Source organism: Myotis daubentonii, chromosome 5 (genome assembly GCF_963259705.1).
Source record: "Myotis daubentonii chromosome 5, mMyoDau2.1, whole genome shotgun sequence".
Classification (NCBI taxonomy): domain Eukaryota; kingdom Metazoa; phylum Chordata; class Mammalia; order Chiroptera; family Vespertilionidae; genus Myotis; species Myotis daubentonii.
In genome coordinates this window covers 40,241,148-40,260,817 of record NC_081844.1, presented here as the reverse complement: position 1 = coordinate 40,260,817, position 19,670 = coordinate 40,241,148, and the positions used below count along the sequence as shown (strand labels likewise).

Here is a 19,670-nt window from a genome sequence, read left to right as displayed (position 1 = left end):
TTTTGAGTTTCTATAGACCATCTCTTCCAAATATTAGGTCTTTAAATATTTGAAAAAGATTTCTCTGAATTTTGTCTTAGCAAGACTACACATCTCCAGTTCTTTCCATTATTTTTCCTAAAACACAGTTGCATCCTTTACCACTTTGGTAATTCTCTTTAAAAGAGAATATAAAGCATTTACTCAGAAATTAGCATAAGACTTTAGTCAGATAGATCAGGACTCTTACTCCCTAAACTCTTCATATCATGTTGGTGATGTGTGTTTTATGCTGCTTAGTCTTTTTCCACCCATCCTTCTCTGGATGCATTGATTCTTTTAGAAATGGGACAGATTCTTATATTTACCCTTTTTATTAAACTCTTAATCTTATATAGCTCCACCCTCTTGAGATTTTATGGATGTTGGTACTACAGTTTAGAATGTTAACTGCCCCAACCAGCTTTATATCATCCATACATACCTCTGATGTCTACCCCATCAAGTTAAAATTAATACCATGAGTAGTCCTAAACCCATTTAGAACAACTGCGTATTGTTGTTGTTGTTGTTGTTCTTTTAAATCCTCACCCGAAGATATGTTTTTTATTGATTTTTAGAGAGAGAAAGGAAAAGAAAGAGAGAACAAAACATCAATGTGAGAGAGAAACATTGATAGGTTGCCTCCCACATGCACTCCACAGGGATCAAATCCACAACCTAGGTATGTGCCCTGACTGTGAATTGAATCTGCAACCTTTCGGTGTACCATATGATGCTCCAACCAACTGAGCCACTTGGCCAGGGCCTTAATATCGTCTTAATAATTGAATTCCCTTTCCCTTGGACTTCCATTCACTCTAATCACTATTTGTTCACCAGTCTTAGATGGGGTGTCATTCCTCTTAATGAGAAAAGTAGGAAGTGAATATAAACTACGACATAAACATTTATCTTTCTTCCTTTCAATATTATACTTTAAAACAATCTACGTATCTGTTTTAGTCAGGGTTCTCCAGAGAAACAGAGCTAACAAGATATGCATATATAAAAGGAGAGATTTATTTTAATGAATCAGCTCACACCATTGGGGAAGCTTGGTAAGTCCAAAATCTATAAGGTAGGCTAGCAGTTTGAAGACCCAGGGAAGAGCTGTTGTTCAAGTCCAAAGGCAGATAGCTGGCAGAATTCTTCTTGCTTTGGGGAGGTCAGTCTTTGTTCTATTAAGGCCTTCAACTGATTAGGTGAAATCCATCTCCATTATGAAGGGTAATCTGCTTTATTCAAGGTCTACCAATTTAAATGTTAATCTCATTCAAAAAACACCATTATAAAAATATATAGAATAATATTTGACCAAATATTTAGGCACTGTAGTGCAGCCAAGTTGACTTATAAAACTAACCATAATAGTATCTAATTCTTTTTAATTTTTTTCTTATAATTGAAATAGCTAAAAATCTAGCCCATATGAAGTCTGCATTTTTGTTTTAATAGTAAGTAGTTCTTTTATAGTGAACTAGAGACCTGGTGCATGAAATTTGTGCATGGGTCAGGGGGGTCTCCTCAGCCCAGCCTGCACCCTCTCCAATCTGGGACCCCTCGGGGACTGGGCCTAAACTGGCAGTCGGACATCCCTCTCATAATCCTGGACCGCTGGCTCCTAATCGCTCACCTGCCTGCCTGCCTGATTGCCCCTCACTGCCTCTGTGTGCCAGCCTAATTGTCCCTAACTGCCCCCCCTGCTGGCCTGGTTGCCCCTAACTGCCCCCCGCTGCCAGCCAGGTTGCCCCCAACTGCCCCCCCCACAAGCCTGGTCACCCCCAACTGCACCCCACCTCTCTGGCCTGGTTGCCCCTGACTGCCCCCCCCCCCCCCGCGCCAGCCTGGTCACCTCTTACTGCCCCCACCAACCACCAGCCTGATCGCCCCTCATGGCCCCCCTGCTGGCCTGGTCGCCCCACGCAGTCTGCTTGTTCAGTCGTTTGGTCGCCCCTCACTATTCCTGCTGCCAGCCTGGTTGCCCCACCCAGCCTGCTTGTTCAGTCATTTGGTTGTCCATCACTAACCCCCACCCCCCCCACCCCCCGTCAGCCTGGTCGTAGGCAGCCATTTATGAGGGCGTGGGGGTTAATTTGCATATTATCTCTTATATAGGATAGTCCTTTGTCCTTTTATAGTAAGTAGTCTGTTATATATAAAATCATGATTAAGTATGTGTCTAATTTGTCCTTTTGTAGTAAATAGTCTGTTATATATAAAATCGTTATTGTGTGTGTCTGAGTAGTCATGATAAAATATAACCAATTAATTTTTGTTACTATATATATTAGTACAGCATTTTAACATATAACTCAGGCATAATATTTCCTTTTTCCATATCACTAGCCAATTAATTTCTTTACCTAAGAAAAAATCAAGGGTGGGGAAAATTAGCATGCAGATATAACTTCAAGCATAGATATGTGTTCCTTAATTCATTAATTTATTTTAAAAATTCCATTTTTTATATTTTAAATTGACATTTAAAATTTAATGTTACTTCTTCAAATGATTTCACAAGGCTTTCAAAACAAATATCTATATAACTAAGATGTGTAAGCATTAAATTTCAGTTCAATGTAATATTTATAATAAAATTCTAGAATAAAAATAATGCCACGATATCTATGGAAATTAGATCTTACTAAACTAGTATTTTGGCTCTATACTTTTATGAATCTGGGTTTTTGAAAATGTGGTTTTCTTTCTTGGTTAGCTATTTATTATAAAAAGAAATTACTCATTTTGAGACTTTAAGAGATTTTAATACATTTTTGAGTCTTGCTTTTTTGTATGGAATTTTCTGGGTTTCTTTTTTTCATACTTTGAAATTACCTCTCTTTAGGTTTGGATGTGTGGAGGAGAAATGTTCGATGTTCCATGTTCTAGAGTTGGTCATATCTACAGGAAGTACGTCCCTTATAAAGTTCCATCTGGGACCAGCCTGGCAAGAGTGAGTACTTGGGGATCCGAATAAGCTGGGCTTGACATAAGTTCTGTCGGCAGAGGAAGCAACCTTACCCATGGTATAATTTAAGACACAATCTAGCAGAAGCACTAAGCAAAATAAAACCTCCACCACTCGCCATTCCACTGGGCAGTCTTTAGTATCTAGAGAGTTTCTGTCTTTCTCAGAGCTTTCTTGCCCGATTCCTTAAAGAAGTGTTAGCTATTATGCTAATTCTTGTTATTAATCATTTCAAGGCATTTTCACAAACAGTCTATTTAATATTCATCATTACCTTCTGAGGTTGGTATTCTTATCTCTATTTTGTAGATGAGAAAACTGAGGCTTGGCAAAATGGCTTTTTCATGCTCACATGAAGGATAAATAGCACAGGAGGAGTTGAAGCTCAGGTCTTTGGAAGGAAGGTCCAGTACTTTCCTCCCATGGGGAACATAACAGGAGACATCATAAGTCAGCTGGAGGAAGGGGTAAATAGGAGACGGGAGGGGTGGGTGCCCAAACTCTGCCTTCTCATTTGTAACTAGGATCAGCTCTGCCTAAAATTCTACCCCAACCTCAAAACTCCAAAATTGACCAAATCCAAGTGAGGTTTTTTTAGGGAAAAAAATCCTTTTCCTTAGATCAAATGCAAGGATGATTTTGTCTTTGGCCTTATAGAATGCTTTCATACATGTTTGGGAGGACGTAGTCACAATGCCTTTTGGAAACAATCCTGACAATTTCTGCTTTTCGTGTTACATTCTTCATAGCTGAGTTAATTTTATTCACCACAATTTGCACCTGCTACTGCTCAAATGTCAAATCTACAAAAAGGGTGTTTTACCACACCCCTTTGCACAATGCTGCCCTGGGAATCAAATCCTGAATTATTCATTTTGGTTCCTTTATTAGTTAGGCTGCAATATATCACTTTTTGGGTCTTTCATAGAAAGCTCAATAAGCTCACATAACAAGTTTTTAAAAAAATATAAACTAGTTCGTCAGGATTTATTAGACTATCAACCACACAAAGGCAGTTTTCCTCTGTGGTATTTGCTACAGTAGTCCCCCCTTCTCCACAGTTTCGCTTTCCAAGGATTCAGTTACTGGTGGTCAACTACAGTTCAAAAATATTAAATTGAAAATTTCAAAAATGAACAATTCATAAGTTTTAAATTGTGCATCATTCTGAGCACCATGACGAAATCTTGTGCGGTCCAGCTTGTCCCCACTGTATGTATATACTAACCCCACCCTCACTGGCACGAAACCCCCACAACTCTCACTACCTCACCCTGAGTTATTCACTTACTAGCTGTCCTGGATATCAGATCTACTGTCCTGGTATCAAAGTGCTTGTGTTCAAGTAGCCTTCAGTTTACTTAATAATGCTCCAAAGTGCAATTTGGGTGTGCCAAAGAAAAGCCATAAAGCATATGTCTGTACAGCAAAAAAGATAGTAAACATAAGGTTCGGTGCCATCCCTGGGTTTGGGCATCCACTGGGGCTTTTGCAAGTATCCCCCATGAATAAAGGGGACTATACTCCCAGCACCTAGAACAAGGCTTGGAAGACTTTCAACAAATATTTGTTGACAGAATTAATTAATCAGGAAAAACTGCAACAAGGAAATACTTACTAAAACTTAAACATTTTAATTAAGTATAATAAAATTTACATTTATAGTGAGTGTTTTTGGGGAAGTAGGATGTTTCCTTATCCCCTTTCTGAGGTTATTTGTCAACAGTGTCCATTTTTCTTTAGCCAAATCCATAATCACTCTTACAGATGTTTGAGTTAGTAATAATGAAATTATATTACATACTCCTTGAAGGGACAAAGTCATATTATTCTTCCCCTCGAAAGATTAATCACATATTAACAACACACGCCATTAAGTAGCTGTAGAAATATATCATTGAAAGAAAAGTAACCAATCACAAAATTATAAAGTGATCAAAGAAAATGAAAAACAATTCTGATATTTTATGGGAGAATCTCAACTACCAGCTACCCACTACATTATTACTAAATCATCAAAAATGATGAGAGACTTTCAAGATACTTCAAATGCAGGGCCACGTCGACTCAATACTTAGTTCATCTTTCCAGCCTCATTAAAAAGTGAAGGCAACGATGGATACTTGGCTCCAAAGGCTTGCATCTTGGGAAAGGAAATAAGATTTAATTTAGACAGAAGACTTATACATATGAATCTGAAACTTCATTCAGGAAAACAACAGGAACTCACAAAAAGGTAAATGATTGAACAGCTTTGAGCACATATCACAAGTCAGCCATGCAAATATCATAAATCAGAGCAGTTAAAAATACCCCCCACAGAATGATGTTCTGCCACATATCCCTTTCACTCACTCGTATGTTCTCCAGCTCGTGCCCGTACGAAGTCATTCATTTGCAAGATAGATCATGTGTGCTTGGTTTACAGTCCAAAGTAGAATAAAACTGGGGGGAAAGTTGTGCTGATCCAAAGAGTTTATTTTCAAATTACAAAGATGTTCATATATTTTCAAGAAAGAAATTAAGTACTTTTTCAAGGACTGTTGAATATAGAGAAGCTAGGGCTGGTGCATAAAACTTCCAGCAAAAAGTGAGTGTTCATTCAAATGAAAAGAAGACCATAATTCTGAATTTTAGTCTTTTCCGCTTAAATTTTACTTGAGAACTCGACTCTTTTTTTTTTCTAAATGGCTAGAGCAATTAGAAAGTCATAAATATTGAAACTGAGCTGTCACTCTAAGGAGCATTTTATGATTTTTTTAAATAAAAAAGTACATGAAAAACAATTCTGACATTTTATGGGAAAATCTCAACTACTGGCTACACCCTACAGTATTACTAAATCATCAAAAATGATGAGAGACTTTCAAGATACTTCAAAAGCAGAGCCATGCAACTCAATACTTAGTTCATCTTTCCAGCCTCATTAGAAAGTCGTGGCAAAGATGGAGATTTGATTCCAAAGGCTTGATTTTTTTACTTTACAAAGCTTGTTTAATTCTTCAAAACTGTGCACCTTTCATCTATGTACCTATGCATATTGAGGATTCCAGCAGAATTCCAAAACATGCAAACAAACACACATACACACACATATACATGTGAAAAGCTGACAGTCCTCTAAACAACATACCAGTGTGTATTACAGAAATAAATTCTAATAACTAGTTGTTCAGTGCCTTCTATTTACCTAGCATTACAGTCTGGTTGGAAGAGAGAAGATAGTCACACATGAAACCATTAGAAGTCAATACAAAACAACAAATAATATTCAAATGTATTATAAAGATATGGACAGGTTGAGCAAAGAGAATGGGGAAGGGTACCATTGCTGTTGAATTGAAAGAGGACCTTCAACAATACCTCAGTTAAATGAATAAGGTTCTCATTAGAGTGGTTCCCAGCTCATGACCAGTGACCAGAGCCAGTTCCTGGCCCACTTTTTACCCAGCCTCAGTGAACTGGGAAAAATAAAAATCACAAAGCTAAGTCTATTCAATTTAATAATATATTTTATGCTATAATAATAGGCTTTTTTCTGTTTTGTGACAGAAAGTAGATAGTAGATTTTTATTAATGTCCTATCTGGTAAAAATGAAAAGTAGCAACATTATGTCAATTCCCACAAAACACAAAAGTCTGAGACATAGTAGGTGACTTACCATTTAGCTTCATCTTGGAACCACAGGCTTTGCTCATCATGAATAAAACTGTGTGTTTTACTGAGTCGTCTGGGGGTCCCATGTCAGTACTGCTCACAGTCATGGTATGTTATCATCAGGAACAGCCATTCCCTGAGGGAAGCAGGGTTGTAGGGAGACTAAAAAGTCCCCAGGATTGTGGTGACAATCATCTCTTCTTTGGGATGGACTGACTGTCCTTCATCACAGACAAGTGAAGACAAGGGAGTGGCTACTCAGTAAAAAGCACACTGAGCCTTTTGCTAAGTGACACTTTGCAAAACAGAGGTGGCTGGTGGGTGGAAGACTCTTCAAAGAGACCCTTTATCTTTCAGGATGTGACATGAGCCAAGTATAATGCCAATCACTGACACCTCACAGACTCCCCTGTGAACCCTATTGTATGGGGACGATTGAAGCCATTAGACGGGAGACAGGTGGCTCTATCAGCAGGGACATGGCAGAGGTGCAGAGCAGTCATCCCATGGCTAGCCATACCAGCTAATTGTAGTACAACAGCAGTCCCCATGGGAGCAGCTTGGCCCATGGAGTTTCTCCAGGAGGCCCCGTGGCAGCAGAGGGCAGCCCTATAAATTGTGTGTGGGGCAGTGCTGGAAGCTCACATAGCTCTTCCCTGGCTCCAAGGGGAGGGAGGACAGCATAGGAGACAAAGCTGGAGCCAACTCTCACCCTAAGTGTGTAAGGGACCCCAGAGAAGCAAATCAGGGGACTCTGTCCTCCTATGTCTTGCCACTGGCACAAAATGCAGTATCAATAAGACTTTCTTGTCTAGAATTTCATATTGCATTTTATGGAAACCATTATTCAAGCTTCAGGATAAGAACTATAAAACCAAAGAAGTCAAACTCCATAAGAATTCAACTGTACAGAATGTTCTATTGTACTTTTAAATGTAGACAATAGCATGCTGAAGGGGGCGGGGGCAGGAATGGAGTAGAGGGAGTCAATAGGGGGAATGGGAGACATCTGTAATACTTTCAACAATAAAGATAAAAAATGAAAAAAAAGAAAGTGTAGCTCACTTTATAAAGGATAGAGGTTAAATGTTAAGTTTGTAGCGTTAGAATTGTGAACTGAGGCCTGGCTCTCCAAGGCTTAACCCTCCTGCCATGTTGTTCCTTAGGAGGAGGTGTGGAGTAAGCAGGAGCAGCTGGGGCAGCGTTGGTTTCAGGAAGGAAGGAGCAGACTCGGAGAGAGACCATGGGCTGTGTTTGGGAGCTCTGGAGTTAAACTGGACCGTGCATTGGAGACCCATTCTAGAGGACCCTGTATGCAGACCAAAGTGTACAGCTTTTTCTAATAGGCTGTAGTGAGGTACTCGTGGTTTTTGAACAGGAGGTGCCAGGATAAAAAAAGAGGGGGTAAAATGGAAAGATCAACCAGCAATTAAATACTAAAAAGTAGAAAGACTAAATAAAGTAGTATTTTGAATGCCAGAAGCATTTGTAAAGAAAATTTCCTAAAAGGTATTTATTGACTTGTCCCATTGTACCAGGAGAAAGACGGCAAAGGTGACTGTGAGGTTTTCATTGTAGTGTCTGAGGAAACAGTATCAGGACAAATATAGGGATGTGAGGAAGGGGGAGGAGAAGATGCTGAGAATGGTTTTAGATAAGGTAGGTTACAAGTGACAGCTTTATATGGGTTCAGGGAGAACCAGATCTGGGAGACACAAACAGACTTCCCATGTAGAATTCTGAGAGCCTACAAAAGCCAGATTTTGCCAGATGTTCTTTACCAATAAAATTTTATTTCTGAAGAAAATATTTATGCCAGGCGCTGTGCTAGGCCCTGGATAAGTGATAAACAAGATAAACACAAGCCTTAATTTCTTATAACTAATGGCTCCGACTAAGGTAGAGTCCAGAAATCTATATATAACAATCTGAACATTGTGAGCTTGAGAAAAGGATTAAACAGAAATCATCAAACTCACTATGGAATTAGAACTGTACTTTATATAGCTTACTTAGTTATAAACTATTTTATATGGATTACAATGTTATCATTGGGATTATGCTTTAACAGAAGCAGAAGTATATCTCACAGATAACACACAGCATTATTTAATATGTATAGTGATATATGTTCTATTTAACAGATTATATTTAATGATCCTATGCTGTGATCTATATACAAGTTACAAATAGTTACAAATGGTTTTGGCTTTACACATTTATTTAGGGTTTCTTAGCAGGATGACTTGGGTATACTTCATGGGCAACAAGATTAAATCTGAGGTCTGAGGAAGAATGGTTGTTTTGCCTCTGTCAGCTGTGAAATTACTTCTCAACATATTTCCCAAAGTGCCTTTCTTCATGTTATATCCCTGGTGGCATCTAGCCCTGTTGACTCCATGGATCATCTCAGACTCTTGAAATTGGTAGGAGTGGAAGGGGATATAGAGAGGAGAAGGAATGGCAGAGGAGGAAGAAGTGGAGGAGGGGTATTTCAATGTCAAAGCCAGCCCACCCCAAATTGATTAATGAGTGTTTCCTCATTGCGCACTATGGAGTCAGCTAGCCCTGCCTCATGTAGCTGAAATAGAAGAACACAATATCTGGCTTATGGAGCTCTTCCTTGTTTGTGTCAGAAAAATATAGCAGTTAAGGAAAAGCATTAACAAGACCAAAATGACTAGTTTGACATCAGAAAATAAAATCACCAACAAGGCTATAAAATGTGGTGATGAATAGAAAATCTACATCCTACAAATTGACCTTTCTCCCTTGATGATTGTAAATCAGTTTCCTCTCATAAAACTGCCCAGCGAATAAAAGCTGTAGTTTAACAACCTTAGCCATCAACAGCAGCCAGCACTTCTTTTGACTGCTCTCAAATGCTTTATTCAAAGCTATCATAGGGTTCAGATGCTTTATTTGAAACTATCATTGAGTTCAGGGACACAGTGGCCCATCACAAGCTTTCTCCCCAAAAGCAGGAAATGATGAATTCTTCCCCAAAGACTCAGCCTGCATAAATGGCTAAGCCTTCGGAAGCAATTCCTCTAAAAACAATCACTATTTCTAATTCTTCCTTACAATATAAGAAAAAGGATATGGAGAATGAAAAAATCTTTTCTCTATTCTTGAAGGTTCTTTCGCCTAGTCCAGTGGTCGGCAAACTGCGGCACTTTGGCCCCTTGAGTGTGGCTCTTCCACAAAATACCACATGCGGGCGTGCACTTACAGTGCAATGAAACTTCGTGGCCCATGCACAGAAGTCGGTTTTCGGCCTGGACGAGTCTATTTTGAAGAAGTGGCGTTAGGAGAAGTAGGGGGTGTCTTTCGGTCGGGCGACGGGAGACACAGCACAGGGGAGGCGCCAAATATCAACAGTACTTAAACTATATAGGTAGGTTAATAACAATGTACCTACTATATAGTTTAAGTTTAAAAAATTTGGCTCTCAAAAGAAATTTCAATTGTTGTACTGTTGATATTTGGCTCTGTTGACTAATGAGTTTGCCGACCACTGGCCTAGTCTAATAATTAAATCTATATGACACAGGCTAACAGGAGAAAACCAAGTTTAATTATATATGTACGTATGAAACCCCACATGCATGAGAGGTTCTGTGTCAGACCGGGAAAATGAGGTGTATATGATACTCTGAGCTGAGGATGAGATAAGGCACCTTGGGGGCTTCGGAGGGAAGGAAGGTCATTTTCAGGATGAAAAGAAGAGCAGGTGTTCAGTAATTTGAAGTTTGCCCTGCCCGCTAGATTGGTCATAGAAGGTTATTTCTGGTGATCGCTCTTATTATAGGCAAGGCCTCTGATTTAAACTCTTCAAGGAAGATATAAAAGTTTCTCAGGAGTTAGAGTCTCAATTGCCTTCAACTCAAAAGTAATTCACATGCCAAAGTAGCACATCTTGGGGATCACATGCTGCAATCATGTAGTGATTTCTCTCCCCTCTTGGCCACATTTTTAAATATAACATCTTATCTTCGGATGAAGCCTTTCATTTAAGAAATTCAAGCATCTTCCGTAAATGATATTTTGTCATTCTTCATGAGAGACTTCCTAAAAATCAATAATGTTTATAATGTGACAATAATAATTTAATAAATCATTAAAATATGATGAGTTCATTGCATGTTATGAAGATCAAGTTTATCTCTAACCTCAACAAAGGCTCAGGCTGGAGAAATTCTTCAATAGATGTGTATCAGGGAATGTCACTCACTACCCCAGGACCTTCCCCACACGAGAGATGAGTTTTGGTTCTCAACACTGGCAGAGCACTCGTAACTCACCCTTTAATGCTGTCCCTGTTTTGACCACTGGGCATTTTATGCGTTTGACCACTGGGCACTTTATGCGTTTGAACACTGGGCATTTTATGCATTTGACCACTGGGCACTTTATGCGTTTGACCACTGGGCACTTTATGCGTTTCAACACTGGGCATTTTATGCGTTTGAACACTGGGCACTTTATGCGTTTGAACACTGGGCATTTTATGCGTTTGAGCACTGGGCATTTTATGCGTTTGAACACTGGGCGTTTTATGCGTTTGAACACTGGGCGTTTTATGCGTTTGAACACTGGGCATTTTATGCGTTTGAACACTGGGCATTTTATGCGTTTGACCACTGGGCACTTTATGCGTTTGACCACTGGGCACTTTATGCGTTTGAACACTGGGCATTTTATGCGTTTGAACACTGGGCACTTTATGCGTTTGAACACTGGGCATTTTATGCATTTGAGCACTGGGCATTTTATGCGTTTGACCACTGGGCATTTTATGCGTTTGAACACTGGGCGTTTTATGCGTTTGAACACTGGGCACTTTATGCGTTTGACCACTGGGCATTTTATGCGTTTGAACACTGGGCATTTTATGCGTTTGACCACTGGGCATTTTATGCGTTTGAACACTGGGCATTTTATGCGTTTGACCACTGGGCATTTTATGCGTTTGAGCACTGGGCACTTTATGTTTGTTTTGCGTTTGAGGAAAATAAAGCAGAGTAAAACTGTCCTCTCTGCCAAGGACCAGAGAGAAGAGATATAAAAACATGAAACACAAGTTCATTTCCCATTGTTTGACCATCATTTGCTCCCTTAACTTCTCAGTGGTATCAGGCTTTTTTAAAATATGTAGCCATAAATCTTTTCATCCGTTTGCTTAAAAAATAATAACAGAATCACATAGTGTATTTAAAGTTGTTGACCATTATGCAGGTAAAGCATAGGATCTTCAACCCAAACTTAGACACTGAAAACGAAAGTGGAACAATGCGTCACTGGCAGGTACAGTCTCTTGGAAGCGCCATAAAATTTTTTTTTTTTTTTAAAGTGATCGCTTCTCGGCCTTTTGGCTAAGATCATGTGTAATATCTGTTCTTATCAGTTTAAAAAAAGTGAGGTTAAGACAACATTACTTTAAAACTCAGCAATTTCCCACAAACCTTCTCAAAACTAATTTTAGTTTGGTCTCCTTTTATTTATTTGCTTTTGTTCCTTAAAAAACTCCCTTAGATACTATCTTTTCCCCAGCCCTTTGCTCAATTTAATTGTTTTAAATAATCCTCAGTGCTGTCTCAAGTTTCAGCTCAGCTATGACTTATGAATCAATTATGTGATGCTTTCTAGTGTGCAAAGAAAGCTTGAAGGCCAGCCAGGCAAGTCCCATGCTGTGGGGACAGTATTTAGCACTTCTTTGTCTACCAAGTGAGGACCAACATTTCACAGATTTTGTTAAGCCTATTGGAAGATTTTAAATATTAACATAATATTTAAATGGTGATCCTACATGATAATTAGCTGTCATTTGCGTTGCCATTCTTAATGAAATTAAAATGGGATATATTTTTTCTTTCCTATGGTACCTTCTCCAGTCTGCTTTTAGTTACTTTTTCCCTATCAGAGCACCTTGGCACTTTATGCTGTATTCAGCATTCATATACTTTCTTTTCCAAAGCACTTGAGCAACAAACTACATGATGAGCCCTATTTGTGGGTGAGGGGGAATTATATGGCCTTTTTTATCATTATTCCCATTAGAAGTGAACATTTTCCTGCACTCAGGATGCCACTGGAAAAGGAGAAAGCTTACTTAGATGAAATGGGTCCCTGCTGCTACAATATTAAGCTGCTGGAACTTAAGCAAATTAAAATATTTTAGCATCCCAGAGTCTCTCTAACCAAAAGTGCAACTCTTGCAAGACCAAGCAGCACTGGTGGCTTTATCACCCCGCCTTCCAGGCCCCCCAGTTGGATGATAAAGCGCAGAAGCACTGGAGGAGGCACTCATCGCCAAGAATTCCCGGGAGATGCGTAAATGCAGCGGCATTGTGCTTGAGGCCTCCTCCGCTATTTCATTTCCATTCTGATCGCCCTTGATTCCAATGGTTTACTGGTTCCTCACAAGAATTCCATTTCCCACTGCAATTTCAGTCCAAGTATGCCTCCTTTGTGATGGCATTTAAGGTGGGGAAAATGGTTCCACTTGTGATTTTGTAAACCGAAATACGATCTAAAATCAAATGGCTGCTTTGTGGTGTCTGGATGCTTTTGGTCTTCTAATTATAAAAGGTTTATAAAAATAAAATTTCACAGGTTGCCTAAACTTTGAATAGATATAATTTCAACCTACGGACCCTGCATGAGTTATTAAAAACATAGGGATTTTTTTTTTTTTTTGCCCTTTTTGAAGGCATGGAAAATAAAACAGGGTGTACTAATACAAAATGGAATAAATGTTGTGGCACCACTTAGTTCAACCACAGTTAGTTTGAATGCTTGCTGTGGATAGTCTTGTGAAGAAAAAAACACACTTAATATTTTCTTTGGCTGAAGGTTAGAAAATGCCGGTTGTGATTTATTTTTAAAAATAGCCAATGTGTTAATAACAATCACCTACAATTAAGATCATACTGTTTTTTATATTCAAATTGTGAGAGCTGAGATACCATTGGTTGGGTTGCCAGCAATGGACACCCAGGTGTCCCTAGACATCCCCCACACTCACATACTCGTGTCAGACGCCGTACCCACCCTGTGCCACCTGGGATTTGCTTCTTCTTCATGTGTTCCCACTTGCTTTGGTCTCTTGCCTGAGACACCACTGGGGAAGCCACACCACCATATCCCCCAAAAAGAGCAACATCTTCTAGCTCATGGTGCTGCCTCTGGAGAAACCAGTCCTCAAAGTGCCAGGACTTCTCTCAGTCCTGGATAAACTCAGACAGGATCTCCTACCTGTGGGCCATACACCTTCACTTGAGCACAAATGACCTCTGTTTATATAAAGCACCAGTTTGCCAGACATGGGAGTGAACCACAATGGAAGATCTTTCATCCTCATTTAAGGCTTAAGATGACTGCTTTCTTGGCCGAAGTTTGACTGAAACTCCTGAGAAATCCAAGCCAGATTGCTCCCCAAACCACACTCAAGTTCCTGACACACACAAGCTGTGAAAGATAAAAATGTTTATTATTGTTTTAAGCCACGCCATTGTGGGGTGATTTGTCATACATCAATAGATAACTAGTACAGCTGTTTCTGCTTAACAGTCCTTCATCAGCAACATTTAGCCTACCTTTTAAGGGACCTGATTATGTCAAGTGGCCCATTTGAATCTTAAAAATTAGGAAAGCTTGTGCATCAAAGGACACTATCAACAGGTTCCAACAGAGTGAAAACACAATTCACAAAATGGAAAATATTATTTGCAAATAATATATCTGATAAGAGGTTAGTACCCACGAAATTTAAAGTATTCCTACATTCAATAACAACAACAAAAACACCTGATTTTAAAATGCAGAAAGGATTTGGAATAGACATATCTCCAAAGAAGATATACAAATGGTTAATCAGCACATGAAAAGACCCTAAATATCAGTAATCATTAGGGAAATACAAAACAAACTCATTATGAGATACCATTTCAGACACATTAAGATGGCTATTATTTAAAAAAAATTAAAAAAATGAATGTTTGAAAGGACAAAAAAAAACTGGAAACCCTTGTGCATGGTGAAAATGTTAAATGATGCAGCTGCTGTAGAAAATAGTATGGAAGTTCCTCAGAAAAATTAAAATTCAGCAATTTCACTTCTGGGTATATACAAACAAAAAAATGAAAGCAGGAATTCAAACAGATATTTATACTCACACTAGAGGCCCGATGCATGAAGATTCATGCAAGAATGGGCCTTCCTTCCCCTGGCTGCCAGCACTGCCTTCACTCTAGCCTGGAGCCACCTTTCTGCCTTCCTTCAGGCCCGGAGCCACCTTTCCACCTTCCCTCACTACCCAGAGGCCCTTAGCAGCTGGGGTGGTTCAGAAGGCCTGTGTCGTTGCCATCGTGATGATGCAAGTGTTCCGCCCCACCCCCGGCTGCTCAGCGCCTGCATATGCAAATTAACCCACCATCTTTATTGGGTTAATTTGCATACTCACTCCTGATTGGCTTGTGGGCAACATGAAGGTACAGTCAATTTGCATCTTTCTCTTTTATTAGTGTAGATGTCAAATAGTCAAAATATAGAAGCAAACCAACTGTCCATTGACAGATCATTGGATAAGTAAAATAAGATGTATACATACAATGGATTATTACTTAGCAATGAAAAGGAAGAAAATTCTGATAGATACTACAAAATGGATGAACCTTGAACACATTATGCTAAATGAAATAAGCTGGTCACAAAAGGACAAATACTGTATGATTCCACTTATATGAGATATCTAGATTGGTCAAATCCATAGAGACAGAAAGTAGAATGGTGGTTGCCAGGGACTGAGGGAAGGGGGTCTGGGGTGTTAGTGTTTAATGGGTCTGGAGTTCCAATTTAGGAAGACATCTTCATCCTTTTCATCACAAGCGCTTTCCTCCTTAATGGCAATAAATAAGTCCTCACTAGGTTTCTGGCCGCAAATTGACAGTCACTCAACTGGCAACAATGTAGACATTCTCAGGGTCAGTCATTTCTTCTAGAAATTCTATTTGAATTTCACTTCCAGCATTATCCCTTTTTGATTTTTTGCTTCTCTTTCATCTTTGTTGCCCAATTCTGTCTTTTCAGTTATCCTTTTTTTTTTGTTAAATGTCATGTGGGTTTATCAATGATGGTTTCACTAACGTATACATATGTCAAAATGCACCAAATTGTACACTCTAAATATGAGCAGTTTATTGTTTATTATTTTTCCTCAAAAAGCTATTTTTAAAATTAGGCTTAAATGCACTTTTAAATAAGGTATGTAGTTAAATCATTTGGCTATGTTAAATACCATCAGACATACTACCATAAATATCCAAAGTATTTGGCCAAAAAATATAATAGAGATATAATTAAATTACATCAAGACAGCCAAAAGCATGTAATCACTTGCAAACAGCTCACACAGCCTTAAGGAAGAAGAGAGAGGAAATTGCCTGTTGGAGCAGGCTCCCTTTTTAGTACTGGATTAGCCATCTCTCTTTATGCTGAAGGCTTCCCATGGATTTCAAAGAAGTCTTTAGATCAGAGAAGAATAGCGCAAGGCTGAATAATTGTAGTGAGGTGGAGGTTCTCCTAAAGAGATTCTCTTTTGAGATGTATCCATGATGACATTATCATATTATCAATGATGGGAGGGCTTTGGGGTGGGACTCTGGAGCTAGTAAAGTACTCTTAGGCTTCAAGAAGAGAGAAGAAATGCATTTAAATCAAAGCAGAATTTTGAAAGTCAGGGGAGAGTGATGCAATTCCTTGCTGGAGGAGTGACTGTGACAAATAAATTCTTTCTGTGTGAGATTGGCTTTGCTAGCTATGAGCAATATCTGGGTGGAATGCTCCAGACGAAAAAAAAAAGGATAGCTGAAGAAAGAGAAATCTATTACTAAATCCGCCATAATACAATAGCTTAATATTGACACAAGCACAGTGTGGGGATTGGGGTCACGCCAGTGCGCATGCAGTGATTGCACCCTGCAGAGAGAAATAGAAACAGGCGACGAAGGCAAGATGACCCAGGTAATACACATGCAGGGGACAACCTCATCGCCCAAGAAACAATCGACTCCCGGATAAAATGCTGAGAAACTGAATGAGGATTGTGTTTTTGAAATAATCAAACAGTAGGATCTAAAATGTTGCTGGCAAAAAAAAAATAATAATTAGTGGATGATTTACGCGGTTTCATGAACCAGCAGGTGTAATGTAACTATCTATTTTCCTCCTGCTGCACAATAAAGATGATCAGTCAGAGCTGGAAATCTGTTCCTAGGCACTGAAGTAGACATGTGACTTAATGTTCCTGGCAAAATATCAATTCAAAGACCTGATGATTATGAGAATTAAGGAAAAATTTAGTGTTGAGTAGTGCAGAGCAAACAGAGCTTGAATTCTAAAGACTTCTAATATAAAGCTGAATGTGTTAAATTGTGTTAATAAATATTTGGGCAACACAAAAAAAGGAGTTTAATATCAGTTTCGGTTCAATAGGGGAACATTTGTGATATGCATGAAAGCACAGAAGGGTGATATAAAAATAGATGATGTTATCAATGTCTTATGCATAAAAGGTGCTCAGAATAACAGTTTTTATTTCATTTATGACGGTCTGCTGCTTTTAAAAAATAGAGAAATCCTTCATTTGCTTTCTATACAAAAAAAAAATGTATTCTTCAGCTCCAGCACCTATCTTTCTCAAACTTCCATGACTTCCATGCTGAGAATAACCCTAGCAGGTCAAAACTTCCTGGATCCATCTTGAATGGGATTGGGCCCTCTCCTCCAATCTCCTTTGTCCACATACACTCAGGGCCTGAATGGAATCCAGCCCAGATGTGCAGAGACAGAAAGCCTTCACCTTATTTTCAGACTGATGTTAACAGTAAGCCCTACATTGTCCCCTCTAGACATGCTGAGCCCTGGCCTCCAGCTACCACTTAGCACTGCTGTTATCTTAAACTATACGGCTGCTTCCCTGCTTGCTTCACTGATAGGGGGCCAGCAGGGTCCCACCAGGGAGCAACAGAAAGGCAGTGGGATTGTGGGCAGCATATTTAGATCAACTGTGTGTTGTAGCCAACTTCTCTGCAGAGCACTTGAAACTTCCCTGGAATATTTTCCACAGAAGAAAAAATTCACTATGTATTGGCAACAGCAACAAAATATGCCAGATTCTACATATACAGTCAAACACATTCATGGAGCACACAATTCTATCCATTTTATGTATATCAGAAATAGGGTTGCCAGGTTTAGCAAACAAAAATATAGGACACCCAGCTAAATTTGAATTTCAGATAAGCAAATAATTTTTTCAGTATAAGTATGTGCCATGTGTTAAAAGATCAACTGAGGCATATTTAAAATGTTTAAAGTTTATTTAAACTTTAAAGTTAAGTAAAGAAAAGAAATTATTTGCTTGGCTATGCCTACTTGGCTGTTTGTGATTGCTTGTCATGAGTGTTTTGATTTTGAGACATTTGCCGGCTTAGATTTTGGATTGTGTAGGTATGCCGCCATGGTATTAGCCACCTCCATCTAGAGGCCTGCTTGCTTAATTGATTTAACACAGAGGATAGTAATACATGTATTAATTTTACTTACAGTTAATAATTATTTGTTGTTCATTGGAAATTCAACTTTGACTGTGTGCCCCACATTTTATCTGGCAACTCTAATTGGGAGTACTAAGGAGAGAGTTTCAGGGTGGTGGCAATTAGAGGAACAGGAGGAAGAAGGGCATTGAAGCAGCAGAAACTATGGTTAAAGAAACACAGTCCAGGAGCCCTCAGGGGATGTCTGACTGACGGCTTAGGCCCTCTCCCCGCTCAGTCCCGATTGGCCAGACCCCAGCAGCAAGCTAACCTACCGGTCGAAGCATCTTCCCCCTGGTGGTCAGTGCACATCATAGTGAATAGTTGAGCGGCCTTACCATATTAGCATATTGCACTTTGATTGGTTGAACGGACGACCAGACACTTAGAATATTAGTCTTTTATTATATAGGATTTTTACCACCTCTAGCAAGAGATATTATTGGGATGTCTCAGTTGCATGATTCTTTAAATGTGTACACAGCTATGAATGTTTAAGTGAGGAATATAGCTTTGCCCCTACCCTGTTGCCTCCATATATTTGAATGTGTGTATATGTGTTCCTATGTAAAGATGCCAGTGAACTCAAATGTGTATATGACTATCCTATTTCCTGGAGTGGATGACTTTATTCTATAATCAAGAAAAGACCCAGGAAACTCTTCTTGTAACTGCTTGTAATATTTCTCAGCTGTGGTTCCAATGTTCTCCCAAAAACAAAGTGCTGATTCATGATAACAGCGGCAAATTAACATAGTGTATTGGGGTTTTTTTTATATATGTGTGTGTGTTTTCATTTATCTTTATTGTTGAAAGTTTTACATAATCCCCCCCTTTTCTCCCTTTGACCCCCTCCACCCCACATCTTCCTCCCCCCAGGCCTTCACCACATAATTGTCTGTGTCCATGGGTTATGCATATAAGTTCTTTTGTTAATCTCTCCTCACCCATCCACACCCACCCACACCTTCCCTCTGAGATTTTTCAATCTGTTCCATGCTTCTATGTCTCTGAATCTATTTTGTTTATCAGTTTATTTTGTTCATTAGATTCCACATATGAGTGAGATCATGTGATACTTGTCTTTCTCTGACTGGCTTGTTTCACTTAACATAATATTCTCCAGGTCCCTCCATGCTGTTATTTTTTACAACTGCATAGTATTTCATGATGTAAATGTACCACAGCTTTTTTATGCACTCATCTACTAATGGGCACTTGGGCTAGTTCCAGATCTTAGCTATTATAAATTGTGCTGTTATGCACATTGGGGTGCATATATTCTTTCTGATTGGTGTTTCTGGTTTCTTAGGATATATTTCTAGAAGTAGGATCACTGGGTCAAATGACAGTTCCATATTTAATTTTTTTGAGTAAAATCCATACTGTTTTGCACAGTGACTATACCAGTCTGCATTCCCACCAG

The 19,670-nt window shown here is 39.1% G+C and overlaps 1 protein-coding gene and 1 pseudogene across 1 annotated transcript in view; both read left to right on the top strand.

The window, feature by feature from the left end:
* The window catches only part of GALNTL6 (polypeptide N-acetylgalactosaminyltransferase like 6), a 524,449-nt gene that overhangs the window by 457,684 nt on the left and 47,095 nt on the right, over nucleotides 1-19,670 (top strand). Inside the window, exon 6 of the mRNA XM_059699512.1 lies at nucleotides 2,867-2,974. Within this exon, the coding sequence (XP_059555495.1) occupies nucleotides 2,867-2,974 (108 nt within the window). The remainder of the gene's footprint in view (nucleotides 1-2,866; nucleotides 2,975-19,670) is intronic.
* On the top strand, nucleotides 12,003-12,117 carry LOC132236388 (U2 spliceosomal RNA; annotated as a pseudogene).